The sequence below is a fragment of the Euwallacea similis genome, chromosome 13, assembly GCF_039881205.1.
Source record: "Euwallacea similis isolate ESF13 chromosome 13, ESF131.1, whole genome shotgun sequence".
Classification (NCBI taxonomy): Eukaryota; Metazoa; Arthropoda; class Insecta; order Coleoptera; family Curculionidae; genus Euwallacea; species Euwallacea similis.
The window spans coordinates 4,282,981-4,305,046 of record NC_089621.1 but is presented as its reverse complement, the minus strand read 5'-3'; the positions used below and the strand labels follow the sequence as shown (position 1 = coordinate 4,305,046).

Below are 22,066 nucleotides of genomic sequence, written 5' to 3'. Positions count from 1 at the left end.
TGTGAGAAATCTCGGTTTATTATAAAAACAAATTCGCACTTAACATCTGAGCTATGTCTGAGTTAGAGAAGGATCACCCAATGGAAGATGAAGGAAAACGATGGTCTCAGGTTTTGGCAGTATGTATAAGTAAATTTTCAATCTTAATTTGCAGAATTATTAGTCTTTGCCGATTAAACCTTCCGTCCGCATTTCGTATTATATGATGTAAGAGAGAGAAATCTCTCTGTGCATCCTTTTCTCAAAATTGGTCCAGTCGGCCTTACGTGTGGTGTATACAGACATGCTGCATATTTTTTCGTTTCATTTATCGTTTCCATGGTTAGACCTATGAGCTCTACACTCGTAAAAAAGGGTGTAAAGTTATGTACATGTTTGTTGATAAATAAGGAACTGTTTAGACTGGATGACTTGGAAAAAACACTGGATTATCAATTCAATTATCAGATCAATTATCCCCAAATGATCACTTCCATTGTAACCGAATTAAAAATATAATCGGGGCAAGAAAGACATTAGGCATAAACTGAAGCATAAGTATATTAAACGTAGAAATTTTTTACAATAACTTCTTATAAATAATGTACACACAACTACAGGAAAAATTTATAATTACAGAAAAAAATCCGGAAAATTATGACAGATATGACTATATTACGCAACACCGCAGACCGTGCATTATCCATTTTTCTTCTTCACCAACACTCATCGACTTGACGTTGACTATTAAACCCTGTATAAAGAGACGACATAAACGAATAAAAATGTAATAAATAAACTTAAATGCAATAACTTAAAATGGAGCTCACTCGTAGACTATTAATACATAAACGAATAAAAATTTAATAAATAAACTTAAATGCATTAACCGAAATAGAGCTAACTGAACAAACATCTGCTTTTATTTTCAAAGTATACACCGCCCTTTTACACCTCAATCTGTTTTTTACAACAAACATACCTTCTCGCATACTTTTAGTAACTATGATGTCATCATGTCGCTGACTGACGTGGTATTGACGTTGGGACCCTTAATTGAGTCGTTAATATCTCTCCTAAACATGGATAAGTTTTGCGTGAACCTAACACAAAGGCATTTATTGAATACGCATATTGCACTAATATAAATAGGATTTCTTTTACCTATCTCGATTCTTAATTAACAAATTTCTTTCTATGCCATCCATTAAGTTTTCAAACCATTGTGCCATTGCGCTTTGTTTATCGGGGGGTTGACTCCTAAAAGCGGAGAACCAGTTGGACATTTTTATCTTGAACTTTATGGAAAACCTTACCTTATAATATTTTCTCTCAACTGAGCAAAATAATCTTCATTTAAGAGTATAAGCCCTAATAAAGGTCTGGACATTGACCATTGATTGCGACAGTCTTCGAACATAATAACGTTGAGGACGGTACTCAATATCTGCTGCAGGATTTCCGGGTGCATTTCTAAGACTTTCAGGAACATACCGCCTCCAGCTGGGGGCAGTGATGTCTTTTTGCCTGGATATGCTGTAGGTAAAATGATAAAGTATGCAAAACAGGCTCAAAAATCAACATACTAATTATTGAAATACCTTTTTGGGTTAGTTGCTTAAATAAATAGGTGACGATATGGTCCAAAGTTGCACAACAGCCAGTACAAACAGTCGTGTCTGGAAAAGCAAAAAAGGACATATATACGTGTTAAAACTATTATTATTGAAGTGCGGGCTGGAAAAAGGCTCAACCAGAGACGAGAACACCAATGGCTCAAGAAGTGCAATGTCCCCGACTTGAACACGGACCTGTATAATAATCATAAAGCGCACCTAAGGCAGTCAGTCCTTCGGAAATCGATGACAAGATGTAGAGGAACACTTGCGGCTCCAGGGTAGCGAGAAAGCTCATGTGATCCTGCGCCAAACACTCAAGCAAAACATAGTAGGTTTGAGACAGCTTCGGATAATCCTGCAACCCCAAATAAAATCAACTAATATAAATCTGGCATTTGTGAGATAGTTTACTCACGAGGAGATCATGCTGAGGTATCGACAGAAGTAGTTTTACAAAAACATTTAGTGCGTTGTCTAAGGCCTCGTCCCCATATAAGCGGAACACTCCGAAATTAACGTAACTGCCGCAAAGAGCCGCTTTCAGCATCGAGAAACACACGGATATCCCTTTAAGCTTCATCGCATATATTTGATCTTTGCTCACTTCCACATTCAAAATACGAGTTCCTGAAAATAGAATATTTCACATCGCGTGTGTTACTATTAAGTCACGTCATGAAAATTGTCCCGGATTTCATTCTGATGATATTCAGGCTCTTACCATAACTACAAATAATTTTACTGGCCTCCCTAAACAACAAAATTCCATTAGGAGACGACACGTCGAACTGCAGTCGCTGAGACCTGTTTTGCACTAATTCGGCAAATAATTTCAGCACGGGCGTGGTTACTTGAGGCTCGTGATACCACAACTCTATCGCTCTTAGCAAAATTGGCGTATAATTTGGATATCTATAGCAAATGTACTAAGGATATAATTCTGTGAAATTTTCACTGCAACTTTATGAAATGAGAACTAAAAAAGGATACATCCAGTCAAACAGCATCATATACGAAATTTTGGTATTGAATGAAAACGCCAGTCCTCGAAGATCCCTGGCTAAGCCTATTAGAGCCTTCTTCGCTTCGTCCGTAGCATACATTTGAGACTCTGAAGCTCCTAGTAATTGCCCTATACTCTCGAAGGCGGCTGAAAATTAACAGTCCTTCAAAACTTCCGAGAAAAAAGAAAGATAGTAGTACCAGTTAGAGGTAACATAAAGTTGTGAAACTGGTCTTCGTCCTCTCCGAGATCGACCATAAGCAGTCTTCCTAGCGACGTATAGAACATCGAGCGACACCGCATTTCGTTCACGGACACGGTGTTGCCCAGGAATGGAAAGTGTTCACTAGTATGGTTATTTAGCATAAATTGGACCTCTTCTAATTTTATCAACTTTCTAACGCAGCTGTAACCCACGGAGAGATCGTTTAAAAGTTGCAACGTCCTACTAATCGTCGTCTCGCTTCGACCCCAATATTTTAAATTTGTTATTCTAAAATGAGGATTACATGAAATTAAATTTGTAACGATGAGGCAGAAGACATTACATACATTTTCCTAATAAATACACTAAGCACTGTAGCTTCGTCACTCAACCCCAACACCTCAGACAATCTCCTATACACTTTCGAATTTTTTTGCACCTGATCTCCTACGTAAATTTTACGGAATTGTTCGAAGAAGAGTAACATTGCCAATTCTAATTTTTCACAGCCACCTGTAACAAAAAAGTTAATTAATAATAAATATTGTACATATAATGATAACAAAATAATGAATATCAAGGCGTATGTTAGTTGGTGCCGGTATCATTTGTTCAACTCAAGTTTTAACGCGGTAGCAGTCGTGAAACTCTAAGAATATTACATATTTCTTTGATGATTATTTAGTAACTTAAAATCTCGTTTAAAAAACTGTACTCAAAATTAATTATGGGCCAATCGGTGAAACTCTAGATATAAACCGAGAGACAAGAAAGGTACGCTTTTTTCTTCCAAAAAGGCATTCATTGCCGTTTTTAGCTTAATACAAATTGATTCACCTTTTGCCAGTTTACTGCTGTAAAACAAATTTCGAATGCTGATTTTACATATAAAGAGGCCTAAGATTAGACCACCTATCAGCTGCTAGTTCTCGTTGCTATGTTTACATGGCGTTTTTGATTCGAACACGAGATGGCAATGAAATTAATAAGTTTCTATGACGTTCTCGAACCGAATTGAATCTATACTACAATTGGCACCATACACGTTGTGAAAAGAGTTATTTTTTAAATACCAAGCAGTAGAACGCAATTCGCCATAAATGGAGAAAAACTTACCTTGAGCTAACCTATTATCCGTCAAGTTCATTAACTGTAAAACCCGACAGACCAGCTCGCCGTCCATTGTATCATGTTCTTCATTTGAATTAAAGGATACACGGCCGCCTATCGCCGAACCGATAATGTACACCAGCCAAGTCAACTGTCCTGAAATTGAAATAAAAAATATCGTTTTCGAAACGGCTTGACACGTGGCTAGTTTTTGAGAAACTTTAACATGACATCTACATGTAAAAATTACAGCACAGTGTGCAGTAAAGTATTACTTTCCACCCTTGCTAGAAAAATAACTATCATGCATCTACCTCATGATAACCACTTACCCTCTTGTACGGCTATTTCAACAGGTTGCGCAGGCGACGACAATAATTCCTGATACCTAGCAGCAGCCCTGTCGAATAACTGCACCAACAACGTACACGTTTTACCGTATTCGCAACGACCAATCACAGACAATTGTTCCAATTGTTGCTGAACCATTCCGAGATCATCTAGAGGGTCTTCAAGACCATCCCGGGCAACAACGGCCGCTGATTCTAGTCGGGAAGTTATGTACGCACTCGTCACCTGTTCAACTTTTCGTTAAATCAATATAAACAAATTAAACAAAGGATTCTAACCTCTGGCGTATAAGTTTCGAGTAAATGAGGCTCTGTGGCTTTAACATACGGCACTGAAGCTACCATCCTCTGCCACAAAGAAAGCAGATAATGAACACTGTTTGGTGCGAATTGCCACATTTGTAGACTTTGCACGGTAAATTTGGCAATCAACTGAATGGCATCCGGGTAATTATCCACCATAACTAACTCCCCTAGCTGGTAATTGCTTTTCAGTCGGGCCAACAGCCGACAGAACTCATGATAATTCGAGGGATCGCTCAATCCTTGGGGGTTTTGTAGTATGTGTTTCACTCCATTGACTAGATGCGTTAAAAACTTCGCCCTGGAATGCTTTAATTGCAGGGAGACAAATTAAATAAAACGTAGATTGAACGCACCTTTCAGTGTTACTAAATAAAGACCTGCGTACTGAAGCAATTTGCACCAAACAAGACAAAGCTAAACTAGATAAAGTGTTTGGTAATGAATGATACAAATCGAAGAACAATTTTAAAGTCGTGAAATCTAAGAATGCTGGTCGCCAGCTGGTGGGGATTTGGACAGTACTCAAGTCATCTGAAGATTCATCTGTTGACGTTCCTAAGGGAAAGAAATGTAGTTAGTAATTATCGCCTGGCAAAGAGATGTACTATAAGTACATACCAATGAAATCAAAAGTCAAACAATTCTGAGCTAATTTAAGTAATTGCGTCATCAAACCGTGCTGATTTTCATCACCAAAGTCGAGATTCTTACAGTTTTCCCTGGCGGTACTTAATAAGCTGCAAGACAGCCTAAAATTGAGAATAAATCATTAATTGGTAACAAATCAGGATCAGGAAAAAATTACCTGAATATCTCAAATAGTTGTGAATCTCTAAAAGAGGAAGCGATTTTCCTATGCTTTGTTAACGACCTATTAGCTTCAACATCAGATATTTGGTTCATCTCACATGTGAGCTGGGAGAGGAGCTGCACTCCAATCATACAGTGTTCCACTGAACCTTGCAGAAAATTTCCGATATCCGCCACCACATTTCGAAACAAGAATTCCTCTTTATGCTGATCAAACCACCCCAACTTGGTGATGCGCGCAAACAATGTTACTAGAGCTTGCACGACAAAGCTGGGCAACTTTGGTCTTGTGGCCAAATAGTTTAGTATGTAATTTCTTATGTCAACTCTCTGCTGCAAACTTAGTCCTAGAAAAATTAAATTACCGCAATTACTTGGTGAAAAAACAATTTAACGGAATGATGCCTCACCTTGGGCGCTACGAGACACCAACTTTGTTAAAGTGGCAGCAGCCAATAACTGGGTGAAGGCAGAGTCACCCCTGTCCAACAGTACCTGACATTTTGTCAGGGCGTCTGGGCTCTCTTGAAACACAACAAGGGCCTTCTCTGCTTCTGAGCGAGTTGCACTGTCTTCAGACTCATATAATTGTTTACAGAGAAGTTTGATTTGTATGATTTCCTGAAAATATAAAGGAAAATTTGCAATTGTGGCATAAAGTACCAGACGTCAGTATAAAAATATAAAGCTCAAGCGAAGCTCCATTGTAGAACCATCATGGTAATACAAATACGGTATTGCTCCTTTTAAAGGAACCCGCTTATTGCGAACTTCAAGCCACAATCTTTTACTACTAGACAGCGAAAACAGTTATACACGTCAAGGAACTACCCAACGATCCTACCAGACACAAAGCTCCGTTTTAATCGCCTTTTTGCAATTCAAACATAGATTATATACCCCGATTTCTGGCCTCAGAACCTTGGTATTAGGCGCTTCAATAACATCCCATTTCAGAAATATAAACGAGAAGTTTATCATAGTTAATAATCGGGACTTAATATCCACAAATCAATTAACGATAGGTCATCACAACATTCGATCTATAATAAACAAAAGCGAGAGGCTTGAAATGCTCTTGGTTGTAGAGACTTTATGCGTTTAATAGAAACATGGTGCACCGACATGGAGATGGGCAGTGTGAAGGTCAATGGCTATCAAATAGTCAGTTTTCATAATAGGTCTGTAAATAGACATGGGGGTTCGCTCATACCAGCAATCAAGGAAACAGTTGACCCGTTTCGCTCTGGAGTCACTTCATCAGTTTGCTATCGATGTGGCTTTTGAGTGTGTTCAGGTTCTCATAAATTATGTTAGGGCGAAAATTGTAATAATTTAGATGTCTCCTCTCACCCAGACGCGGATATTTCTTAATCAATTGGAATTGTGCTTAACTCATCTTAATAGCACTTATGCAGTCAATCGAGTTGCTGTTGCTGGAGATTCACTGTTAACGTGATAGGGAATTGTCCAAAAAATATTTACTTTTGGATATTTTAAATTCGTTTAATATTGAGTCAGTCTTCAACGTTTATACCAACATGTGTATAAATCTGTCCACTGAAATGAACTACATCTGAGCAAATTTTAACTAGATACTAATAATAAACAAAAGGTTTTGAGAATGGACTGTCTGACCATATATGCCAATTAACTGGTTTCTACAACGAAACCTCGAAGTCGAAAGTTCTGCTTACAAGACCACATGTTCTGTTATCTACAGATCTCTACATCTCTTCCTCTTGGAGAATCGAAGTGGCTTAAGTTTCACTCAAATAAACAGCAAATAATAGGTAGATTTTTCTTGGAAAGTTTGAAAGCTTTGTTACGAAAACTAGGAGCTTGGCATGACCAGGTCAGACAAGGGACCATAATTGACCCTTTTAAAAAATATGAAGGTGCCTATAGAAAAACTCTAGATCTAGCCAAAGGACTATAGTATGGCAATAATGTATCTGCTTTATTGTCTTAATGCTAATTTTCATAATTCAGTAAATTTTTCTTATTGCACAAATTTGTACTTTTTTAAATATTACTCATGGTTGATTTAAGCATCATTGGAAAGAGGGCTTTCACTGTAAAAGGAATTAATATGTTGAAACCAATATAAGTATATCCCCAGAAAACAGAGACTGTGAAATCCATTCTGTGCAAATGTTAAGTAATTAGATAAGGATTTGACATGTTCAGAGGAGCAGTTATGAGGTCAGAAGATCTAAACACAACACCTCTTAAAGACAAGGTGAGATTCAGGACAAATCTACATCTATTAGGGAATGGCCAGTAAGACATGACAAGTCTTACAGTGAGACTTTAGATCTCAATAGAGGACTGACATCAATCTACACAATTCATTACAATACAATTCCAACAGGATGATATCTATGGAAATGTTGAAATACGTATACAATATTGGGCAATTTCATGGTTTCCATGGAAATTATTGGGATAATTGCATTGGCTTAGTGGCCCTTGGGACAAATAAATAAATTTCTTAGCAACTTTACCAAGAGGATAATATCCATGCAAATGTTGAAATAAACACAGTATAAGCATTTGTCAGTTTAATGGTTTTCAAGTAAATTAGCTTCCAGGTAAAGCTGCCAGTACATTGATCTCATGGCCCTTACATATTGAACTCTACAGCAAATTATTACTTGTTATGCCAGATAAAGAACCCTTTAATGCATTAGAAACATTTCTAGTGGCATCCCAGCTGACTTTGAAGTACACAAAAAAACGTTCCAAGTATCTATTTAATTCCCTGCATTATGTAGTGCATGAATTGAATTACATTGTTATTACACCACATATTATACCAACCAAATGATCATTGGTAAACTCAGTAAACATCACTGCATCATGTAAGAACAGCAATCAATTTCAAGCTTCTAGTTACTTCAGAATAAATCTATGTGAAACCACTTTAATTGCAGATCGAACTTAGCAGAGCCCTATGCATTTTTCGTGTCGATATTAAGTTGCATTACAAGAGCTTTACAAAAGCCTTCTATGACTGGGAAAAGTTTGTGAAGTTCGGTTGTTATAACTTTAGTTGTTGGGTTAGCTTACCTGTTCATCAGCCATTTTCAGCTCTATTCATTGGATATTCGATAATAAGCCCCGTTATCCTGAAAAATAGAGAAATTTAGGGGAAAATTGGGAATTTGCAGTCCTATCTCACAAGCACCCCTCAAGCCCTCAACCACTCAACCCACAAAAAACATAACGCAAAAAGGACCTCAGTGCCCTCTGCTGGCGATCGGGTCGACTGAATTTTAAAAAAAATCGTGAAATTTGATTTGAAATAATAACATAAATTAAAGGTCCAATTTCTTATCAAGTCTTTGATTTAAATTGTGTTCTTATTATAAATACAAAAAAAAAATTTGGAGAAACCCTACGAAATAAGATAAGAGTACAATAAATTACTATCAAAATTGATTTGATAGATGATGCTGTGATGTAGCGTACCAGTTATACACCTAAAGCATACTTGAAACTTACTGACAACCATGCATACTTCAACTTTTAAACAGGTATGAAGCAGCATTCCGTACCGGCAACCGTTTTTCCGATTGTTCCCGAATGGGACCAGGAGCTGTGCGATATTGCCGGGTTGCCTTAAAGTTACGAATATGCTTTTATGTTGTCAAACCAACGTCGTAAAATAGCAAAAATTAATTTGTTAATGTTACTTATTGTTTATTATTACTTAGTCATTGTAAAATACATTAGAAAGAATAGGTTTGTTCCAATAATATGCGGTAGAAATTTGAAAAATTAATAAAATTACGAGGCAATTATATATATATATACATATATATTACAATAATATTCTCGAGTAAAAATGATATTTTTACTACCCATTGCATTATATTGGGCCACTTAATTACAAAGACACACAAATCTGTTTTCATTTTAATTCACGACAAATTAATTTCTTCACTTCAGGGCATTATTTTAAAACATATTTGTGATTTTAACACTACTTGACAACATCGAACAACTGCTGGCCGCGCTCGGGAGAATATAGGAAAAACGGTTACTAGAATGGGATGTTAACTTCACATCAGTTTAAAATTTTAGAAATGTGTAGTTGTCACTGCTTACAAAAGCGATTGATAGAGATGAGGAAATAGGCGTTAATGGAAAAATTTAACATTTATTTAAGAAAGTAAACTTAAATCTTCTTTTTGTGCAAACCAGCATCATGAATTAAATTTTATGCTTTTCTTACTAAAACCAATTAGAGTATCGGTTACCCTCCATTTCAATCACAAATACTTAAAGCGCAGGTCTCCGATTGTCAGCGTTGCTAACCATTACCGAAACATTACACTAACCAAGAAGTGTCAGTGTCAATTGTGTGTCGTTTCTTGGAAAGAAGAAAGTAACATATTCCTATAGTTTTTTTTATAATTTCCTCTAAATTTAATAGAATTAGAAGAATTACATATTTTAAACATTTATGGATATATAGCAATTTCATAATTTACTTGTTTTTGGAGTGAAGTGGAAATGGACCAAAGAAATTACAACAGTGGAGACGAAGGTATATAAACATTTCAAACGACCTACAAAATGCTCTAATTTGCTCTAAATCCATTATTATTCATTAAAAATGATCGTATTCCCTTTATCACAGACCCCACAGTAGCCAAGAAACAAAGCAATGTGCTCCCTCTTTATGGGAATGAAAGATCAATGAATTTGAACCCTTTGATTCTCACAAACATACAAAGTTCTCATTACTTCAAGGGTGAGCGCGATTTCTTATAACACATTGTAGTATACTAACCTGTCTACGTTTTAGTCAACTTATATGAACTAAAGACATACCATGAAGTTGTTGACGAAATATATTACAAAGTGAGCCATTTGGAACCATGGGAAAAGGGGTCACGGAGAACATCAGGTTGATTTCTAATTTACACAGGATGTTTCAATTTTTTTTAAGCATCACTTCATTAGTTAGTAGAACTTATTAAATTAATACAAAATGTTATATAAACATAGGTTCAAAAATCTGAAACACCCTGTATACTTAAGTGGAATATTTTGACGCCCAAAGGTTGAATTTTGTTTTATTAATAATTGAAGGGCAAACTGGAATGTGTGGAGGTGTCAGAGGAGTAGGTGCAGGAGGTATAGTTTCCACAGCTTACTGCCTACTATACAAACTATTTACCCTTAAATTAACCCGGAAGCAACTTAATGGGTTAATAACTCACTGTGATTCACCCTACATAAGGTAACGCTTGATTAATATCACTTCAAAACAACAATCATATTTAAATTTCATCTCAGAGCTCTGGGGTTCATGTACATAAGGTATGTGCTCCCCCCAAGCAATTTACTTGAGTGGTATGAGGACTACTTGGAGGATGAAGAGGTGCGTACAGAAGGTAGAGTGGTGCCTATCTTTTACTTCTTATTCTAGGTGCAGTTTGGAGGCTGTAAAATGTCATAAAATATTATGAAATTAAGATTCTGAACTATTAATATTTCATGTCATTTTAAATTAATATGGCCACTTTACTGACCCAGTGCCAAGCATAAGTGATAGCTTTTTATTGATAACCTTTAATGAGTTGCAGGAATTAGACGTGAAAGCAGGTGGTGGTCAAACAATGGTTATGGGTCAAATATTACGCCAATGGCTGGTTAAATTAGAGTGGTTTTCTACACTCTTTCCTAGAATACCTGTTCCCATACAACAGAAAATACAAAAGTATTTGGAGGTGAGGTTTTTAGAGTCTTTGTCAAAACTCATTTCAAGTGTTAATTGGATTATTTTTAGGAACGATTTCCCCCTCAGGCAGTTCAAGCTGCACAGGAAAGAGCAAGAGACGACAGGAGATTTGAAAGGGAGCGTCCAGTGCGCGAAGACTTAAGAAATAATTTTTTGAGAGATGATCGTGACCGAAGGGATGATCCTGCTCCTATTAATAGGCGTGACAGGTCTTGCCAAAAGAAAATTGCATGTGTGTGTGTAACTATCAGGGATTTTCCTCTTTAGAAACCGAGAAGAACATGAGAGACGGGATCGTCCACACAGAGAGAGAAGTCGGAGTCCTAACAGAAACAAGCACAGACACCACAACAGAGATAGGGATGGAAAACATAGAGAGGAAAGATTCCGAGGCGGCAAGGGTAGATATTAATGTCGGATATGCTTTAAAGGACATTCAGAGTGATAAGTGATTTATCTCTTTAATTAAGGAAATGATTTTTTTATTTGATATGTAATTATAACTTTACACGCAAGGAAAATAGTTAAGGATATTGAAAATCAACATCTAAATTTAAACATAACCAGTACCTGGAGTTATGGAAGTTATATGTTCGCAATAAGTTTATCATTGTTTAAATTTGGTTACTGATTATCAATATTTAATGACTTTTCCATGTGAGTACTTTATGTATTATGTAGTACTGCAGTACTGTAGGGAAGTTAGTCACAGTGAGACAAAAATTTTGAATCCCCTGTATTTTCTTGTTTTTCAATGAAACAAACTTCTGGGGTTTAATATAAAAAATACTTATAGTTATTGAGTTTAGCTTAGTTTCTATTTTGGACAAATTCACGTTTTTAAACATGTTGATTTTGTCTCATTGTGTACTACTTGTGGGTATAGTGAGACAAATAGAAAATTCAAAAAAAAATTGAGCTTTGTTTGACATTAATTTTATTCACCACACATTTAAGATCGAGCATAAAAAGATTAAAAGATATCAGGAAATAGATATCTGCTCAATTGCTTCGTTTCCACATTTACTGGTGATGGTATAATTGCATAAATATCGTCTCTATTAGTGGAAGTCAGGTCAGGATACAAAAAGGCGTCGACTTTTTCACGTTTTCTAAAATAGGGTACTTCGTAGTCACTTTCATCATCTTTTTTAGTTTATTTTAGATTCGTAATAAAAGGTATTCGGGAAATGAGCCACGATGTAATCATCAAGCGATGGTTCTTTATCAACAAGTTCTTCCGTCGAAGCACTGAAAGATACTTTGTCTGATATATCATAAATTCTCTAGCAAATACACTATATTAAAAAATAACTATTTACACTTACTCTTTTCCTCAGAGCCATATTCATCGTTTGATAAATATATTTCTGGTGGTTCTCCTTTTAGCCTTTCCTTGTTCCGTTACAATTTTTTTAATCTTCCGCTTTTCGGTTTTCTCGGTAACTAGATTTTCTTCTGGAAGTAAGGTGAGGCGGGTCTGCTAATATGGTACTTTTAACCTAAGACATCAATATGGATGGACTGCATGATTCAGGTTTTCGAAATGCTCCACTGTCTATTTCTGTATAAAAATCCTTGCATCTAGTCCAGACACCTACTTTCTACCCACATTCAATGAATATCTCAAAAATGTATAATAGCAATAATTCGAATATGCAAAGATAATATAAATCAAAATACAAAAACAAAAAATTGTTATCATCGGACTCTGCCCCACACGATTTACATTACCTTCCCTTCAAGAACGTACTAAATTGAAGTTTGAATGTATAACGGGCACATGCTTGATAAATATTTCAGCATTGCAGGAGTCAACAGTTTAAACTATGGGATAAAAATTGCTGTCTCACTGTACTCACCGTGTACCACTTTCGGCTCTATGATGATTATTTCTTTTCTTTCTTAAAAAGTACGAGGGATGTACTGATTTATGTAGAATTCCGCAAATCCTATAGAAAGTTTTTAAAGTACTTTTTTCTGCAAGATGGGTCATACCTCATACCTGTTTGAAATGTGTAATTTTTTTACTATAAATAGCAAACAGATTTAATTAACCAAACCAAAGATTTTTATTTATCGATTCCTATCCAACAAGAGAAATCCGTATTGAATTGTAAATTTTCCTCCTTCTCGAGGTTCCGTTTATTAAAGTAAACAAGAATGAGTGTGCATTTGTGGTATTTTTTCACTGGTGCGGAGAAAAAATAAACTAGACCGCTGAATTGTACGGAAAAAACTCTTATTAGAATCTGTTTTTTCTCTATTAATCATTTGTTAGATAAATTAAATAATACACAGAGACTCCCCAAACGCGATAGCTAGAAGGGCATATCTTGTATTAGCGAAATTACATTTACACAATATTTGTTTTCAATATTTGCTTGAGGCAGCTGCTCTGAAGAAATCTTTCAGTTTGTGTAGTAGAAACACGTGACCAGGCTTCTACAACACAAACGGGGTCACCGTGTGACTCCTGCAGGAAGATATTTGCGGATCAGAGGTTGCTAACTTTGGCGTATGCTTTTATCTTAGAATTAGAGAAACTCACGCCCTCGTCTACGCCAATTAAAAGCCCCAATACGGTACCTTTGCCAATACCTAAATCCGTAGCTGTGATGAATTTCATTCTTCGCGGCCAGTAAATAAATTTTAACAAGCTCTGTTTGAACTATTGCCAAATAGGAAGCGGCTTAATTTTTAGAACACTCTTGACGAGTTTTTTAATGATGCTATGGGTATTAGTTACACAATGACCTCAGAAAATGCTTTAAAAAATTAGAAAAAGCTCTGCATTTCAGCAAAACCTCAGAATGGAGCCAAATTTTGAAACTGTATTTTTTTATTGGCATCTTCGGCAGGTGGGAACTTTAACTGACTGATAGCTCAAGAAGGGGTGGCTTAGGGGTAGATCGCCTTTAAAATTCTATGTTTTTTTTTTAAAACCATAATTGAATTCATAATTCTACAAGTTCTACCAGTTTAATAAGACGCAAAACATTATGAGCTTCTAAAATTAGGAAAGTTCTCTCGATGGCGCCTTTTTTAACTTACATCAAAATTCCAAAAATATTCGTATTCTCCACCAGAAAACCCTCAAAGTCTAAGTTTTATGCAAAAAAGTCTATTTTTTATAGACCCTGTATTTTAGTTATTGTTCACTTCTGGATATACATAGGTAAATTATGTTAAATTTAAATATTTTTACGTAAGGAACCTGTAGTTTAGATATATGCTATTAGTAATGAGACGCTGTATAACTGGAAGATTTTCAGAGCGAGGGTAAACTGTTAATAAAGTTTTATTCTTGTGTTTTATACTTTTAATCAATAAAGCACCATTTTGATCGATGTATTGAATTTTTGTAGGAAAATTATCCCATAAAATTTTGGCCAAAATTGAGCAAAATTTACTTACGTTTTAAACACATTTAGCACATCAAAGTGAACTAATATACTAGGAGTGACTGTCTCAAAATGCACCTTTCTGTCTATATTACAACCGTGCTTTGAGAGATAATCTCTAAAGCTCTTCTCCTCTTTTTTGATCCATGGTCTTCTGTCGTCTCGGATTTGATACGGGGACACGTGGACGTGCACGTTAATATCTACAAAACGTACTTAAAAGCACTCTGCTGGAACAAGGGAAATACCCACTTAAAGAGCACAGAGTGTCCAATATGGCATGATTGCCGACCCAGGTGTTTTTGCCACCAGAGTGGCCACCATCCAACCAATACATGTCTCTTATTTTGCTAATAAGAGTGGTGATTTCTTGATCTTTTATGTTTTTATAATAACAAAACTCGTATAAAAACTGATTTAAAACTACACATCCTTTACTGAAGCCCACTATTCGTAAATCCAAACCCTAAAGCAAAGAAATTTGTTCAGTATACAGGGTGTAACATATCATCATAGAGATACTTTAGAGGGTGATAGTACTCTAGAAAATAATAACAAAATTCTGATAGAGCCATGGTCAAAAACATATAATTTTTGATATACAGGGTGGCACATTTTCAACAGTTCTTATAATTTTGTTTTCGTTTAGATTTATTTTTAATTTAAGAAATTTGATTCAACGTTACGAATCGCTTCAGATGGTTATATATACTGCTTTCAGATAGTATAGATAATTGACCCGGGTGATTATTTTTCTCCTCACTTCCTTCATATTCTTAATTTGCATCCATAGATATTTTTGTAAATTCTACGAACACGGTAAAATAAAAATATGGCAAGAGGCCAGAAAGCTAAAGAATTGAAGAAGAAATTTAAATTTTGTATCGGAATTCATACAGGGTGCTGCAAAAAAAATACCAAGCATAAAATTACCTAAAAATAATAATACCCTATAGATGGCTATCCACGATTTTGACATTTTGTTGTCGAGGATTTTAAAGCAAATAGGTGTAGGAAATTTCAAAAATTTAAATTAAGACATACGTGAAAGAAAAGAAAATACGAGAAACAAGTGAAACTTTGCCACCCTGTATATCAAAAATGGTGCGTTTTTGGCCATAGGTATATTAGCATTTTTTTATTATTTTACAAAGTACTATCGCCCCCTGAAATATCCAAGATAATCTGTTACACCCGATATAATTGAAACTCCCATAAAAACACTTTTACAACCTCAAAACCATAACCATGCGACTCTTCACACGTCTTCAGCCTCTCAGAAGCTTCCTTGATTAAGCAATCCAAATGCCTTAAAGAATCGTAATTGTCACTGTGCTCAGGCACCCCCAATTCGTTACTTTTCACAAAATTTTGAAAGCAAGTGAACGTCTTAAGGGCCATCCTAAAGAAACTCTGCATCATATTCTGAAGCCTCTACCTCGCTTGGGTAAAGTACCTTGAGGGTTTAACCACCAAAATGTGGTCCCCAGGGAATTTATTTTGGAGCGTAAGAGCGGTGTCTTCCAAATTCCACTGTTTGTAGTACTTACTGTCTCTGTGCGCCTCCATATTCTCGATATAATCCTGAGGAGGCGGTTTTTAGAATTCATTGCAGTAGTGAATTTGGAAGTTTATACTTGCACATCTCCAGGAAAAAACACCACTATGTGGGGGTTGCTCTTAATAGAGGTGGTTAAGGACTGCGTGTATATGATGTCGTTTTTTCTTTCTTGAAACCCTAGGACCGCGCTGAGCCTTAGAGGATTTTGTCTTGTGGTGGCCATTCTCGAGCAAAAGCTAAACCCACTACTAAATTTCCGAATTTGTTTCATAACACGGATTCATGCTCAACTAAAAATAAATTTTAATTTGAATATTGCACGGGGAAAATCGCATTTTCGTAATTTTCCTTCAGTTATGCGTCGGTTTCCAACGCGCTTGCAATACTGCGGTCTAAAAATAAAAGCCCATCTGTTTCTTTTCTTGAAACACACGCTACAATTCAGTAAAATCGTCCTGACGGTATTCATCAAAATTGTGCATCAAAAAAATGATGCTTGTAATTTTTACTCTTTAATATAACAAGAAAAATTATGGAGGAACGCCGTGACAGATCAATGAGAAGCATTTCTCGCTCGAGAACCCCAACAAGATACCCTTCTAATGTACCAAAGCAGCCCAAAAGACACCGAGAGCAAGTCAAAGACTGCTGCAGAAAAATGGTGGCTTTCATGTGCACTCAAGTTGGTGTTGGGGCTCTTATCATTGGGTACACCATGATAGGAGCTGTAGGATTTATGCACATTGAAAAAAGGTAATTTTAAGTCTAGCTATTAGCCGCAACTTGTAGCAGCCATTTGTTGAGATAAGTAGATAGAATTACCAGTTCTCAGTGCTCGCAATATAGAGGTCTTGGAAGTGGCAATGCTAAGAGCAAACACTGCCAAAAAGCTCTTTGCAGTTGTAATGGAAAACAACATCTTTGATCAAAAACAGTTCAATAAGGACATTGATAGGGTACTGAAAGGCCATCAGGGAGATGTTGTTGAATTGTTTAAGCATGGTGAGTGCGTGAGAAAATACCTTTTAAAATAATGAAAGAATAAAAACAGGATTTGAGGAGCGTCCCATGCAGGAGGTATGGAGCTTTCCAGCAGCGCTGATGTTCTGTCTCAGCATTATCACCATGGTAGGATATGGAAACATGGTACCCAAAACCAGAGAAGGCAAGATTTTGACCATGGTTTATGCCCTTTTTGGCATTCCTCTTTACATATTGTATTTTATGGTAAAACTATTACTTTTACGGCCTACAGAAGCATTAAAATGTAACTTACATCCTTAACAGAACATGGGGAAAATCCTAGCAGGGAGCTTCAAATGGATTTATAGGAGGATATATGAATGCTCTACTGAGAGGGACGAAACTACTTCAAGGAAAAAAATAATTGTACCCAGCACAGCTTGCCTGTGGGTCATTTTTGCATACATTTTAACAGGCAAATTCAACAATTGCTGTCTATAACCGCCATTATCAAACATTTCTTTAGGGGCAATAATGTTCAGCGAGTGGGAAAAGTGGGATTTCCTGGATTCAACATATTTCTGTGTTACATCCTTGGGAAAAGTGGGATTCGGTGACTTGGTTCCAGGGGCTGATGTCAGTGCCTCAAACCATGGAAATCAAACTAAGTTGATAATCAACTTTGTCTATATTCTTTTAGGTTTGAAATTTCTACCATATTTCTAAGTAGAATTCAATTAATGAATTTTAGGACTTGGTCTAGTGGCAATGTGCTACAACTTGATGAAGGAAGAAATCAAAGTTAAACTAAATGAGATGAATGAAGACATCAATCAGTGCCTGGAAGATACTAAAATTCGATTTATAAATTGCTGTTGGAAATGCAGAAAACAGAGGCATTACTATGAAGACTATTAACCAAACGGGGTATAAAAGTTATTAATAACCCATTACTTCTGGTAACAGTTTATGTTGTGCAAATGGCTGAATGGATTGAACATGAAGTAAAAAATAGCTACTTATTTTATCAGAGAGCGCTTATTTTAAACTCTTTGAAACTATATCATGGCAAAATGGGTAAACAACCAGGATAGATATATTCATAGATCCTGAAGGTACCTGACAGTTCTTATAAATACACTGTGAATCTAATAGATTTGTATATTTTTCTGTTCATGTATGTGATAAATGGGCTATAAATATGTGGAGATTTCTAATAAACATATTCTATAGGTTTCAGACAGATCTTTTCTTCTATTATTTTGTTTACATACAAACTTCTAACAACCTACTTGTGTTATTTTATGTAGAATATCGGGGTCATTCCTAAGCAAGGTAATACAAAATGAGAGATTTTTAGTGTTCCTTTAGTGATTTATGAGTTAGAATTTAAGATTTTAGACACACTAAATCTGGTATACAGAGGGTAGTCCAAATTTGTAGTAGCCACTACTGGTTCCTTTGGAAAAGAATAAGGGATGCAGAGTTTGCTAACTACTAAAATACTAAAAAAAGGATCCAATGAAGCTCAAAGTTTATTATCTAATCTTTGCCTGTTTGTTAGTTATGTAATTTCCTATTCAAAGAATTTCAGGGTTACAGGGTACTCCCTAATGTATGTAAGGCACTTTGGAACGAAATACTTCAGCAAAAATATGTGTTTACATAAACTTGCGTCTCAAATAGTCCCCCTTCTAACTTATCCCCTCCAAAAGTTGGGGTTGAAAACCGCATATTAATTATTTTTACAAGTTTGGGAAAAGTAATATTGAGTGAAACTTCGAGGAGCGAAATCTAATCATGTAGGGGTACTTTACAACACTTTTTGATTGATCCAATTAAAACTAATTTTTCAAATAAATTTCCAATTTATTCGGATGCGCGCCTCAATATATTTTTGACGGAATAATGAAATATTGACGGGAAACATTACAACATATATGATTAAAGTTAAGGCATAACGGCTTACCTATAACAAGAAATCACTATACTAAGTAATAAATTAATAATAATGTAAATTCTGATATAAATACTACCAAAAAGTAGCAAAATAAAGAAATAATAAGCATAATTAAATAAAAATTGAAACAAATCTGTCACAAAGCTCTCGTCTTCCTGATCAATAATGTCAATGTCACCTTATTTAATTTATTTTTTTTCCTTCCAAATAAAACACGTGAGCTTTCATTGAGAATGAATACATCTGCCACGTGCACAAATTTCGACCTCTTAACTTCAAGAGTCTTGAGTTGGAATATAGAGCTTCGTAATGACGAATTAAACTGTGCTGAATAAAACTGACTGCGCAAACTAAATTACTTAGAGCAGACTTTGATGGCAAAAAAAAAAAAGAGTGCTTTTGTGTAACAAAAATGAAGAAATACATTTTCAATAGTTTTAAAACTTACACAATGTTATTTAGTTATCTGAGGTTATTGTTAAATTACTCATTAATAAAAAGAACACATTTTACAGCAGTAGCCAACATTTATTTTACGAATTGTCTATAATGACTACCCATCATGTACTGTGTGTGGATAATTGCAATCTTGTCATTTAGAGATAGATATCTTCATACTATAACCTTACAAAATATGACATTGACATTAGAAAAAAATTGAATGATTATATACATCATGATTGATGACTAATAAAAGGTTGTTTTCTTTGAGCTCGCAGCGGTTTTTTTCTTCTGGTCTTTACAAGAATATCTTACATTTTTATAGCGAATTATAATAAAGACATCAAAAATGCAGAGAGAACGACGAACCAAGGCAGGTAATCGTATGGCCAAACTCTTAGATGAGGAGGAGGAATGCCAGGACGATTTTTACAAAGAAAACTATGGGGGTTTTCAAGAAACTGAATCGGATAATGAATACCAGTATATATCTGCGATGTGCTTTATATTTTGTCTATTAAATAATTTGCAGAGCTGAGGAAGAAGGTGAAGACATAGTTGATTCAGACTTTAGTATTGATGAGAATGATGAGCCTATATCTGATAATGAAGATGAAGAAAGTCAGAGAAAAAAACGACGGCTTGTTACTAAAGCTTATAAGGTATCAAAAACTTCCAGTTACTTTTATATTATATAAAGGGACACTTGATAGGAACCAGTATCAGTCCCAAAAGACAAACCGAAGCAGAGACCGAAACTCTCAGGGCCTAAATTGAGGAATGATCCCTCAATATCTGAAGATCCATCTGGTAAAGTTGTCACTTCAATTTCACAACTCATACATCTATACTAAAGCTTTGGCTCTAGAGAGGAAATCAAAGAGGAAATCAACAGTGGCTAAAACTGCAGAAACTGCTCATAGAATTAAGGTAAGAGATCAAGAACTGAAGAAAAAGCCCAAAAAAATTAAGGAGGAAGAATGGATGCCTACACAAGAAGAACTTTTAGAGGAAGCAAAAGTTACAGAATTGGAAAATTTGAAATCCTTAGAGAGATATCAGAAGATGGAGAGTGAAAAAAAGACCAAAAGGATTTCGAAAAAGGCATATTCTGGACCAATAATTAGATATACCTCAATGAGGATGCCGTTGATAGAAGATTTAGATACTGATGATAATACGTAAGTTAATAATAGTAATTATGTGTGCAATGAATCATTCAAAACTTGTATTAACTAGAGTTGAGTTTAAAGACGAAATCGAGGATCAAGTTAAAAACCAAAAGTGCTATGAAAGAACTTTCCAAACACTACTTAATGATCCACATGACATTGTGTTTAAGAAAATCTTCAATGTTAAACCTGCATCAAATTACCCCAAAAAATTAAAATGTGTGGTTACAGGGTAAGACTTCGCCTCTTAAGGAACACTACACTTTTAAGCTTTATTATTTTTAGATTACCTGCCTTGTACCTGGACCCAATTACTGAACTTCCTTATCGAAATAGCACATGTTTTAAAATTATTAGGCAATCCTATTATCAGGAAATGGAGAAAAATGGGGACAAGGAGAATCCAATGGTTTCAGACTTTCTCAAGTGGTATGCTAAGAATAAGGCTAGATTGCGAAAGGAGGTACTTATGCATGCTCAGAAAATAAACATTACCTCCTAGGGGATGTAATAATAATTATTTACTTTAATTATTACTTGTGTTTCATGGTAAAGAGTAAATCTAAGCGTTAAAAATTATAAAATTTTGTAGCAAACCAACCTTCAACAATCATTTCAGAGTTATTGAAGGTGCTCTGAATTAAAAATGAAACCCTCTTTTTTTTCAACACCCCTATATTAGAAATTAAAAAAAAAACACAAAATAGCCATGTGTTATACTTTTAAAAAATAGAACATGTAAATAGTGGTAAAAATTGTATTAATCTAAACAAAAGGACTAAAACATAAAACTTCGATTTTCATATTGCAACATCCTTTGTATATTATACTCATTTAAAAAAGGCAGGATTTTGTGATATTATCTCCAATAATTTTTAGTAATAAGTAATTAATAACAAATTCCAAAGGTTGGTTAACAAAACGCATATGACACAGACATTTATTTAAATTTTATCACGATGATCGATGAAATATGCTGTTTTGGAACAGGTGCTGAATTAAATTTTAGCGATAAAATTTCTGTTAGCAATTATAAATAAATTCATACCCATTTATGACTTGTTAACTACTTAAAATAGAACCCGTATATTCTCCCATCTGTTATTGAAGATGAAACCAATCAGAACCAGCTTTATTATCACGTGATTTTGGCTTTTTCGTGTGACAGAATAAAACCAAATAACGTGTCATATATAGCGGTAATAATAGGTCCTCAAAATCTTACAACACAATACTAAGGTGATAATATGTAATATCAATAAAATACAGTACAAATACAATTGTGATTTAATGGTTTTGCTGTTGCCACTCATGGTAGTCGCCAAGCTACTGTTGATTACTGTCAATAAGCTTCCAAAGTAAATACCCATTTTTTGACGAAAAATATCATTGTATTAATGACATTACATTATTGCATTACCTCTACAT

The 22,066-nt window shown here is 35.2% G+C and overlaps 6 protein-coding genes across 11 annotated transcripts in view; 3 read left to right on the top strand and 3 right to left on the bottom strand.

Annotated features, from left to right (window-relative positions):
- how (protein held out wings) overlaps positions 1 to 22,066 on the bottom strand; it is an 89,981-nt gene that overhangs the window by 30,035 nt on the left and 37,880 nt on the right. The gene's annotated exons all lie outside the window — the stretch shown is intronic.
- Ranbp16 (Ran-binding protein 16) lies at positions 523 to 8,638 on the bottom strand. Of its 2 annotated transcripts, none has more exons than XM_066395988.1 (18): positions 8,455 to 8,638; positions 5,793 to 6,003; positions 5,378 to 5,729; positions 5,191 to 5,321; positions 4,926 to 5,127; positions 4,546 to 4,870; positions 4,249 to 4,492; positions 3,923 to 4,072; positions 3,154 to 3,319; positions 2,802 to 3,094; positions 2,589 to 2,748; positions 2,320 to 2,510; positions 2,014 to 2,225; positions 1,791 to 1,953; positions 1,581 to 1,658; positions 1,296 to 1,515; positions 1,144 to 1,239; positions 523 to 1,082 (listed from the first exon to the last, which is right to left on the bottom strand). In XM_066395988.1, the coding sequence occupies exons 1-18, from the start codon at positions 8,467 to 8,469 to the stop codon at positions 983 to 985; spliced, it is 3,309 nt and encodes a 1,102-aa protein (XP_066252085.1). In that variant the 5' UTR covers positions 8,470 to 8,638; the 3' UTR covers positions 523 to 982. The 2 variants fall into 2 exon arrangements, with proteins under 2 accessions (XP_066252085.1, XP_066252086.1); XM_066395989.1 differs by having other exon boundaries at positions 1,815 to 1,953; positions 8,455 to 8,636.
- LOC136412845 (pre-mRNA-splicing factor 38B) lies at positions 9,753 to 13,204 on the top strand. Its single transcript, XM_066396041.1, has 8 exons — positions 9,753 to 9,937; positions 10,031 to 10,144; positions 10,199 to 10,300; positions 10,486 to 10,636; positions 10,693 to 10,777; positions 10,983 to 11,126; positions 11,186 to 11,346; positions 11,405 to 13,204. The coding sequence occupies exons 1-8, from the start codon at positions 9,904 to 9,906 to the stop codon at positions 11,547 to 11,549; spliced, it is 936 nt and encodes a 311-aa protein (XP_066252138.1). The 5' UTR covers positions 9,753 to 9,903; the 3' UTR covers positions 11,550 to 13,204.
- Positions 12,270 to 19,187, bottom strand: LOC136412842 (mitochondrial protein C2orf69 homolog). 4 transcript variants are annotated; one of them, XM_066396035.1, is made up of 8 exons: positions 19,035 to 19,187; positions 16,179 to 16,392; positions 15,998 to 16,125; positions 15,775 to 15,943; positions 14,794 to 15,007; positions 14,555 to 14,744; positions 13,000 to 13,089; positions 12,567 to 12,701 (listed from the first exon to the last, which is right to left on the bottom strand). In XM_066396035.1, exons 2-8 carry the CDS (start codon positions 16,371 to 16,373, stop codon positions 12,671 to 12,673), a joined length of 1,017 nt encoding a protein of 338 aa, XP_066252132.1. In that variant the 5' UTR covers positions 16,374 to 16,392; positions 19,035 to 19,187; the 3' UTR covers positions 12,567 to 12,670. The 4 variants fall into 4 exon arrangements, with proteins under 4 accessions (XP_066252133.1, XP_066252132.1, XP_066252135.1 ...); XM_066396036.1 differs by lacking the exons at positions 12,567 to 12,701; positions 13,000 to 13,089 and adding an exon at positions 12,270 to 12,388; XM_066396038.1 differs by lacking the exon at positions 13,000 to 13,089 and having other exon boundaries at positions 12,576 to 12,701.
- Positions 16,449 to 18,267, top strand: LOC136412840 (TWiK family of potassium channels protein 12). The gene is made up of 6 exons (XM_066396033.1): positions 16,449 to 16,855; positions 16,935 to 17,104; positions 17,154 to 17,329; positions 17,390 to 17,540; positions 17,592 to 17,765; positions 17,817 to 18,267. Exons 1-6 carry the CDS (start codon positions 16,635 to 16,637, stop codon positions 17,981 to 17,983), a joined length of 1,059 nt encoding a protein of 352 aa, XP_066252130.1. The 5' UTR covers positions 16,449 to 16,634; the 3' UTR covers positions 17,984 to 18,267.
- Positions 19,729 to 21,803, top strand: YL-1 (Vacuolar protein sorting-associated protein YL-1). 2 transcript variants are annotated; one of them, XM_066396032.1, is made up of 6 exons: positions 19,729 to 19,949; positions 19,999 to 20,128; positions 20,180 to 20,276; positions 20,335 to 20,647; positions 20,706 to 20,870; positions 20,924 to 21,803. In XM_066396032.1, exons 1-6 carry the CDS (start codon positions 19,816 to 19,818, stop codon positions 21,138 to 21,140), a joined length of 1,056 nt encoding a protein of 351 aa, XP_066252129.1. In that variant the 5' UTR covers positions 19,729 to 19,815; the 3' UTR covers positions 21,141 to 21,803. The 2 variants fall into 2 exon arrangements, with proteins under 2 accessions (XP_066252129.1, XP_066252127.1); XM_066396030.1 differs by having other exon boundaries at positions 20,323 to 20,647.